The sequence below is a fragment of the Eurytemora carolleeae genome, unplaced genomic scaffold, assembly GCF_000591075.1.
Source record: "Eurytemora carolleeae unplaced genomic scaffold, Eaff_2.0 scaffold1236, whole genome shotgun sequence".
In the NCBI taxonomy this organism is placed as follows: domain Eukaryota; kingdom Metazoa; phylum Arthropoda; class Copepoda; order Calanoida; family Temoridae; genus Eurytemora; species Eurytemora carolleeae.
Window position 1 is genome coordinate 30,146 of NW_019397351.1, and position 10,146 is coordinate 40,291.

The following is a 10,146-nucleotide window of genomic DNA, read 5'->3' on the forward strand; positions in this document are numbered from 1 at the left end:
ATAGTGTACATGAGATTGAACACTATCCTGTATAAATGAATAGTGTACATAAGATTGAACACTATCCTGTATAAATGAATAGTGTACATAAGATTGAACACTATCCTGTATAGGATCCAGGTAGATTGAGATTTAATCCTCTTATTCTACCTATTATGGAGTAAGGCATAGGGGGTGGGGGGAGGATTTAAAAATTGCAGACTTGCACCCCTCCCCCCTTCATCCCGTACAGATTATATTTTCCCTAGCCTAAGTAATACATGCTATATTATCGTAATATTTTAATCCCCCCCCCCCCTTTGCAGCCGATTTTATTCCGAGGGGTCCCTTCTTGCTCTAAGGTTTCTGTAATTAAGACTTAGGATTATTCCAGCCGTAGAACTCATGGATTAAATTAAGGAAACATTAGCAGTTTATAATTTTACACTCTTCGTGGAATTAATTGTTTTTTCTCTTTCTGAGATTTCAAATGGAATATAATTTATTTTATTGTTTACAAGTTCAATTGTGTTTTTTTCTAAATTAATTTTTAGGTTAAGATTTATAATAGCAAAAATTCGAAATTAAATCTGGCTCATTATTTCCTCTTTATACTTATTATTGTTATGATTTACCTACACCTACACCACTTTTTGTTAAAAATAAAGAATTTAACTGTTTTAGTAAGTTTACTGCAGTGTTTATTACAACAAATAATTTTTTTCCACAAAGCTATCTAATATATAATGAAGAATCAACTTTGAACAATTCATGTCTAAAAATGAATACAAATTTTTAAAAAAATATTAAACGTTCTATATGTACAATTGTGGAGAATATTGTCGTTAAAAATAAATAACAAACATAAACTCTTTGCAAAAGGATTTAAAATTAGAATTTTAAAGATGATTCAAGCTTCTTATTAAAGTTCATAAAAAGCTTAATCTTCATGCAAGGTTGAAAGATTTAAGGATTTAAAACATCTTTAATAAATAGCGACGCGTGGAGAGAAACTAAATTTTCTAAAACAAAATGGTAGATTCAAAATTTAATTCCTTAATTCAAAATACAAAATTTGCTCTTGAAATTATGAATATGTTCGCCTGGCTGTAACTGTAAGGGAATTAGCAAATCATGAAAAATCAGCAAACGTTAAAATTTTAAGGACGGAACACTCTTTGATGAAATGATATAGAGGTTTTAAAAATAGATTCTTTTGATGTATAGTGTTCCGATATATAAAAACCTTTTAAAAACCTTCAAATAAAGGAGCTTAACACTATGACTATTTGATTAAGAATTCATAGTTTTAAAGGTTTACACCATCAGAGTGCAAAAATATTGGGATTAAAAATTAGAGTTTGAGGCGAGTAATCAATCCTTTGATGTAGTGTTGAGGCACATTCAAAATTGAATCAAAAATTACTTATTCTAATTCTCCAAACCTCGAGCATTGAAATTTCTAAGATACATTTGTATTTCAGCTTTACACTAGCTATATATATATGCTATGCGGATGGAGTTGGAAGGGGTGTAGCAAAAAAGTATCGCAAAAACAAATTTTAAAGAGGGTTTATAAAAAAAATGAGAAAATGAATGGAAGGTAGAAAAGATGAAAGTACATAAAGTAATATGAATGAAAGACTATGCGTGATGGAAAAATGTAAAAGAAAGAACATCAGGGGCGTACGACACGTTGATTTAATGGTTCTGTCAATATTCCCAAAAAAACATGTTTGATTTTAAATAGAAGAAACCGAATGTTATTCACTCTGGTTAGTCCGGTGTGACGAGAGCATTTGTGTAAGGGGGGGCACTCTTTTGGTGCCCCCCTTGGCAACATTGCGCCCCCCCCCCCTTAAAAACCCAATTTTTGAAAAAATATTGATTCCTTTTTTAACTATGTATTCGATCATATATACACTACAAGTGTTAATAAATTATTTATGTAATTTTCTTAAGTGGATTCATCAGACACAAAATAGAGATGGAAACGTTTCATTAAGAAATATCTATATTTCATAAGATTCATTACATAAATAATCATATCAAATCTATATCTACACTGAAGACAGTAATGATTAAAGCTTTTTTAATGAAACTTTTTTAGTTAAGAGCAAAACTGAGTTTTTAAATAAATTTTTTTATGATGTAATTATACTTTAAGTGGAATACAAGTGACCCTCCATTTATAGAGTGGCATGTCCGATGTACCTTTGAAACCATCATTTCTCCATCGTTTGCATGAGTCACTTTTGTAGAGAAACCACAAATGAAAATACTCAGTTTTTGAAAATGGGAAACATTGATATTTGATTAATTCAAAGCTTTGTTGTGAATCAGAATTGAAATTATGTCTGCAGTTACTTTAAACGTTTCAATTGATTCTTTATTGATTAAACTGAAAAATTAAATTGAAAATTTTTGTTTACAAATATAATGAAAAGCTTTAAAAGTACTGCCTCCAAAATCAAGCATCCAAGGTTTTTTCCTCCAAAAAATATCCAGTTGTAATATTAAATGAGCCCCCCCCCCNTTGTAGCCACCCTCCCCAGGGCCCCCCCTTGTACGCCCCTAAAGGATATGGTAGTTTTAATAAAAACATTTAGCACAGTAAAAGCTTAAAGAAATAAAAATATTGTAATTAAAGGAAATGTCGATTTGAGTTAAAGGTACCCTTTATTTATAGAGTTGAAAGTCAGATTCCCAACGCTACCCTTTCAATATTTGTCTGAGTAAGCATGAGAGAAATATCCATTTTTACATTCTAAAATTGATAAATTTAGATTGCGGTATAAGTTGTGAATCAGACATATAACTCTTTTGTTGGAGCATCATCCCTTGAAATTACTTATACAGTCCCTTTAAAGTCCCTTTAGGTTGTTTCCTGTATCCGTGTACAGTTCCTTTAAACATGTTCAGGTTGTTGCCTGTATCCGTGTACAGTCCCTTTAAACATGTTCAGGCTGTTGCCTGTATCCGTGCACAGTCCCTTTTAACATGTTCAGGCTGTTGCCTGTATCCGTTTACAGTCCCTTTAAACATGTTTAGGTTGTTGCTTGTATCCGTGTACAGTCCCGTTAAACATGTTTAGGTTGTTGTCTGTATCCGTGTACAGTCCCTTTAAAAATGTTTAGGTTGTTGTCTGTATCCGTGTACTGTCCCTTTGAACATGTTTAGGTTGTTGCCTGTATCCGTGAACACTGTACAGTCCCTTTAAACATGTTTAGGTTGTTGTCTATATCCGTGTACAGTCCCTTTAAACATGTTTAGGTCGTTGCTTGTATCCGTGCACAGTCCCTTTAAACATGTTTAGGTTGTTGCCTGTATCCGTGTACAGTCCCTTTAAACATGTTCAGGCTGTTGCCTGTATTCGTGTACAGTCCCTTTAAACATGTTTAGGTTGTTGCCTGTATCTGTGTACAGTCCCTTTAAACATGTTCAGACTGTTGCCTGTATCCGTGTACAGTCCCTTTAAACATGTTTAGGTTGTTGCCTGTATTCCTTGATCAACCATAATTCATGAATCAAAATAAAGATTTGCTCTGTCTGTGTCTTGCTGCATCTTTTTGCAACGGTTGGCCGAGCAATTGTTTAATAAAACCAGTTTCATTGCAGACATTACAGGTTACTGGTAGGGGGGGGGGGGCACATCTGGTGGAAATAAAAAGAATAAGGTTTATGAGTGTAGCTTCTTTAATTCAATCATAATAATACAAATTTTGACAATTAATTTGCAAAAAAAGAAATTATTTTTACAGTAAGGTCGAGACCGTTAAAAGGAATTGAGTTTTTGTCGTGAACTCAAACTTTCTAATCTCTATATCTCTGCAACCTGATGGTGTAAAATATCAAGGTTAACACCATCAGCCTGCTCAAATATAGGCTGATAAGGAAAGTAGAGTTTGTGGTGAGTAATATATTCCTTCTTAACAGATATACAATCTTTTAATACTTTATAATAAGTCCTCTTTGGATTAAGTATTTAAGCAATTTTGTGTAGTTTAATTTCCAGACCAGACTGGTCTGCAGCTAGACTAATTATTTTATTAATAATGTCGTAAAAAATTAATAATATCATTAAAAGTGTATTGGACTGGATAAACGTACTTGAAGCAATAAAAATACGAGTAAGGTAATCCTGCAAAATTTGCATGGACATTGGACAAAGAACAATCAGACACCACCACGTTTTTGTTTATAAAAATCAGTGTACTCCTCCAGATAATGTGATTGTGATCAGTATTTTTCAAACTTTGTGGCGGAAAATAACTACATTGAAATTCTAAAACATTCCCTTTTTCATAAATCCGCGAATTTATATTTTTAGAAGATTATAAATTTCAAAATGGCGACTTGGCGAGGAGGAGGGCAGAGTAAATGGCCAGGGGGACAAATATCATACAAACAAATTAAATTCTCCCCGCCGTTAAGATTGGGGATTTAGGGCAGGAATTTTGTTTTTATGACATGGAAAGCCTTCATTTTTATGGGCCGAATGAGTTATTTAATAATTCAAAATTTGACTTTGCATATCACATTTGGCTAGCCTGATAAACACCAAGAAAATAATAAAAAGTTTACAATTTTTTACGAAAATACCTTTTTTTGGATTAATAAGGTTCTCCTATAAATTATAATGCACACTGAAAATCTCACAAGTCCTGTATTTTCAAAATTAAAAAATTGTGCTTTTGGCAAAATAAGCATATTTGAAAACTGGAAAATTCAGATTAGACTTGGAGTTGTCATCCTGGTCCCATTTAATCAATTTAATTTAATTAATTATCATTTTTGTTTAATTGTTATCATTTCAGTTCTTTTCAATGATTTATATATTTACAGGGTTACCCAGAAAGGATGACACTTTAAGGCGATTTTACATTTTTTCGTTTATTTTGGGTGAGGGGGGGGGGGGGGGGGGGCTGGGGGGGGGGGGGGGGTTAATTTCCTGCACCTACAGACATAATAAAACTCTCAAATTCAGTACTTAAAGCCTAAAGGTCGTCATCATAATATCATCCTTTATGAGTAATCGCGCATAATGTCATTTGTTTGAGTAATTCTCAACTAAATTCTTCATTAAGAATGTGAAACAAGTGAGTGTTTGCCACAAACTGTGATGTTCCAATCCCTATATCTTGCAACCTGATGGTGTAAATCTTTGATATTTCAAACTTAGATTTTTTGATCTAACAGAATCTATAGTTTGAAACACCTAAAGTCTACGACATTGGGTTGCAAAGATAAAAAAAAATCAGAGTTTGTGGCAAATGCTTTATAAAATTTTATCTCTCTCTCCTCTCGTTTAAGTCTAATGGTTTTAAGCTTGAATCACGTATATCTTAACATTTATTAGTAATAAGAATGCATAAGATTAATAGGAACTCTTGCTGTCGGACTACGTATAATAATAACCATAAATACAATATAATATGAGATTTTTCACACTCTGGTGACAGTCGGCCAGAGATAGAATCACAATTGTTTTTTTTAAAGAAAACATACATCAAGAACATTGTTTATAAGGATTACCAATTAAATTTCTTTTAAGAGTGTTTAAAGTTCGCTAATTTAGCACACAAGAAATTTTCCTATAATTTTATATATTTTCGTCAGGAACTATGAATCAGAATAGAACACAGCCGCGGCAGGTGTTTCCAGAGACATCTAGCGATGCCCCCAGAAACAACAACCTCAAATGCGCGGGCTCAAAGGCCCCACTCTTAACAAAATAAAAACAATAGCTTTTTAACACATATAGTAAGTGGCACATAACTGATTTTTCTAATCAAGTGGTGAGAGAACAGTGGAAGTATAAACGGGGGTTTAAAGAAAAACAATCCTCTACGTTTTCACCAGAACTAAGATTTTCTAAGAAGGAAATTAGCTGCACTAGGTCTCTACACATTATGAACAGTGTTGGTGACTCCGATAGGGTAGGAGTTCATGCTCTGACCCATCCCATAGAACGGAGGCATCAGCATGGATCTGTCTCCCATATGAGAGTCCGGTCTTCCCGGAGAATGAATTCCTCCGGCAGCCATCATCATTGAGAGCCCAGGACCTAGGTTTGGTTTAGTAGGTGAGGGACTGCTGTCAGTTGCGCTGTCCTGACCGTGTCTGGGTGGGGTAGCAGTACCCCGGGAGTAGTTTACTCCGTTCTGAAGGGACTCCGCCTGCTGGGTCAGAGTTGCTCCCGGAGACTCAGGATCGTAAAGTCCTTGCTCCAGAGCTAGACGTACATTCTCCAGATGTTTTGGTAGGAAGATATGCTCCTGAACAGCATAGTTGTCTGGGAACTCAAAGCTACACCATCTACATCCCCTGGGAGCTGAGGGCATATCCGGCTCTGTCCCGGTCACTTGCTGTAGGTAGAGACGGGCCTTCTTCTCCTTGGCTCTAGCGTTCTGAAACCAAACCTGAACAACTCGCTTCTGAAGACCAATTTGATTCCCAAGCCCGAGGCATTCCGGCATGGTGGGAGTTTTGTAGTTTTCAAATATGCTCTTCATCATTTTGACTTGAACATTAGACATGTGGGTTCTGAACCGCTTGTTACCACTGTCTTTTGGCCCATTAGTGTCAGCGTAGTTTCCTGCAAGTCCATTACCCTCACCAGACTCTCCATCATAGTCATCTACATACAGACCACGGTTCATCTCAGAAGATGAATCCTCTCCACCACTCATGTTCTTATCCCAGGAGTCACTGTCATTGTCATTCTCTGACCTGTGAGATCCATGGTCGAGGTCGGCCGAGGATGACCTCAGATCCAGAGCTTGACCCTCTGGGGTTTGTTGGGGTGGAGGTCGGACTGATAGTTCATCCATATACCTTTTCATGGTATCCTCGTAAAATTTTCTCATGGATGCCTCCAGGTCGTTACCAGAGCTGCTGGGGGGTGCGGTTGGGGGAATGAGAGGTGGGAACAGATTGGTTGTTTTTGGCAATTTGTTTCTGGGTTCCTCCATAACATCTCTGCTATCCTCAACTGATGGTTTTCTCTTCCAAGACATTGTGTTTTGATTAAATACAGGAGATGTAATATTCCTCTCAGAGTAGGATATACTAGAGTTACTGTCTTCAGAATGGTTGGATACAGCTGTCAAGTTTAAACCTGCACCCTGAGCTGTCAAAGAAGCAGCTGCCTGACCAGCAGCTTTCTGGGCTAGAGCTGACCGCTTTGCATCTTCCTCCTTGTAGCAGTGCTGCTTCTGATGCCGAATGAGCTCATAGTATCTTTGGAATTCCAAGTTGCATTTTTTACACTGGTAACTTAGACTGGGGGTTCTGGTAAAACGTCCTTCAACATCATCGGTAATAACCTCATTGGAGGGTTGGTTCTCATATGCTTTCCTGGCTTTCTGCCTAGCATTTTGAAACCAAACAACAATGACTCTTGGAGTCAAGTTGAGAAGTTTAGACAAGTACTCCAAATCATCATCCTTCGGGTAAGCGTTCTTCTCAAAGAACTCCTGCAGGACCTTAACTTGGTAGTCACTGAACCTGGTTCGATTTGCTCTCTTACCATGTATCCCGGAGAGATCTTGTCCAGGGGAGAGGCGCTGACCACTACCTGGAGAAGATGGTTCGCTCATGTTGCTGTTATTAGCTGCAAGGTTGTGAAGCATCTTACTGAAGCTGTTATGCTCCGGGGACTGTCCAAAAGGGTTGGAGAGGGGTGGTGGGTAGTTGGGTAAGCAGGCCATAGAGTCAGCCATAGTTTGTGACGAAAGTATAGAAGATAGTGTAAGGCTTGTCGGCAAGGAACTTTGGGTTACATTAGGAACTGGGTTAGTAGCATTGAAATTTACAGAAATGTTATTGTGACTACTGGTCACGGAATTCGCTGTCGGGACGCTTGGCGCCCTCTCATGATCAGACTTAAACTCAGCGTCTCTAGAGTCGTTGGCAATTAAGTCAGGAGATTCAGTTTTCCTCTCTTCTCTCCTCTCCTCATCCATCCTGTCATTGCTCTCCTCTGGGTGTATCGACATCACCTTGGATTCTCCAGTTTTCTCATAGTCCTCCATGTTGATCATGGTAGATGGAGGATTGTTGAAGTTGTAGGGTGAGTCCTTGTTCTTCTGTCGTTCCTTGAACAATGTGTTCCGGAACCAATGTTTTATCACCTTGGGAGGTAAACCTGTCTGCTGAGCCATCAGGTTGATTTGATCATCTGACGGAGAATTAGAGATATCAAAGTAAGATCGGAGAACCTTCAGTTGATCCTCTGTGATCTTGGTTCTTGCTCGCTTCTGCTCTCCATACATGGGGGAATCAGGGGCCATATTGTGGCTCCCTTGTGGCACCGGGCTAGGGGATGGAAAAGGGATCTTCTGATCCGATTTCTCAGGGAGAGGGTTAAGCTGAGCAAGCTGAGAGAGAAGAAGAGAGGGGTCAGGAAGACGAGGTCCATTTCCTGACATCTGCTGGGCCATGGCAAGCTGCTGAAGATGCTGGAACTGGCCCATGCCTGGTGGACCAAAGGGCGAAACTCCTCCGCCCATCATGGCCATCTGGTTGAGAGCATTCATCCCAGGAGGCATCTGAGCTCTAAGCATTGGGTTTAGCAACTGTAGACGAGCTGCTATCATGGCTTGCTGCAGAGCATTCTGAATATCTCCCAGGACCTGACCGTTGTTTACATCCCGCTCCTCTTTCTTAGGAGACTGGAGATGGTTTGAGTTTTCCGAGTGGCTTGATCTATCTAGCTCACTTTCACCACTCATACTCACGTCCATGGCCTCATTCCCCTGGTTCTCATTCATCTTCTTCTTCAGGTTCCTGAGATGGCCCACGGAGTTGTAATGAACCAGGAGTATGCTCTTCTGGGTGAAACTCTCCCTGCACACGTCACACTTGTATGGTCTGCCTGGATCTGTGTATTTATCCATCTGTGCTGCAGGACTACGTTCTATCTCCGCACTCCGTGGTGAATCCTCCCTAGCTCTGGGTTCTAAAAAGATACACAGCGTTAAACAATATCCAGACATTTCAATTAGAACTTCAGGGTAAATGTTTAAACAAAACCTTAGACACGTTAAATACTTGTTAAATTAATGCTAATTTTTGCTCGAACTTTTTCCAACTCCATTGTCCCCCCCCCCCCCCCCTGAATACATTATCATTTTGAATATCAAATTCGAGAGAAAAGTCATAAAACCCCGAAATAGGGAGAACCCCTACCGTCACCCAAATTACATTTGCAACCTTTTTCGAACGATTAAAGTGACGGAACATTCAACCCTTGGGCGCTACACGCAGCAAATAGTTAAATAAACGTTTTCATTTTTATGCTTCGTAGAACAATTTCAAGATTTTACACGCTGTATTATTATCTATTTTTGAAATGATGAAATACATAAAAAATAATTTTTAAAGTTTATAACAGTACGCCCTGAATTTACATTCTTTAACTGAATTAACAATAGGATGGCAGGATTTTGAAATGTAAAATGAATTAATGAATTAATTAATTACCTGATTCCTCCTCTTTGCTGTTCTTGGCGTTATTGAGCCAGTGTGAGCCCTGCATGAGCATCATAAGCCGAGCTAAACCTTCCGAGTTGATGGAATGGATCTGCATCCCGTGGTCCTCCAGGGTGTCCTTATTCTTGAACACCTCCTGGCAAAGGGGGCACGTTACACACTCCTCACCCTCCTCCTCCTCCTCCTCTTCCTCCTCCTTCTCCTCCTTCTTCGCTATCCTCCTCTCCTTTACCTCCTTCTCTTCACTTTCTTCTAAAATATAGGAAGTTAGAATTTTCCAAAATTAAAAATAGAAAAAAAGAAATTGTGTCTTTGCCACAAACCAAATGTTCTAATCCCTATATCTTTGTTAAAGGTATGCCATAACTATAGTCTACGACATTGGGTTGCAAAGATATAGGGATTAGAACAGAGTCTGTGAGAAAGACTCAACTTCATTGCATGATAGAGATATTTTCCTAAAGATCTATCCATCTATAGAAAACTGTGTTTCATGTTTATCAGTCAGTCCTAGCACAAATCGTAGAAAGCGTTAAAAAAAATCCCAAAACTCTGCTTCGAAAGAATTCACGCATTTAAAAAATTTTGAGAAAATGTTAAACCTAAACTGAACCAATAGAAAAATATAAATACAAACCAACAAGAAAAACAATCGTATATTTAGAAGGGGGG

At 38.0% G+C, this 10,146-nt stretch overlaps 1 protein-coding gene across 1 annotated transcript in view; it reads right to left on the reverse strand.

Annotated features, from left to right (window-relative positions):
- Positions 1-5,313: 5,313 nt before the first annotated feature.
- The window catches only part of LOC111713682 (zinc finger homeobox protein 3), a 16,588-nt gene continuing 11,755 nt past the window's right edge, over positions 5,314-10,146 (reverse strand). Inside the window, exons 3-4 of the mRNA XM_023488614.1 lie at positions 9,466-9,726; positions 5,314-8,941 (exon numbers count right to left, since the gene is read on the reverse strand). Of these exons, the coding sequence (XP_023344382.1) occupies positions 5,883-8,941; positions 9,466-9,726 (3,320 nt within the window). The 3' untranslated portion in view covers positions 5,314-5,882. The remainder of the gene's footprint in view (positions 8,942-9,465; positions 9,727-10,146) is intronic.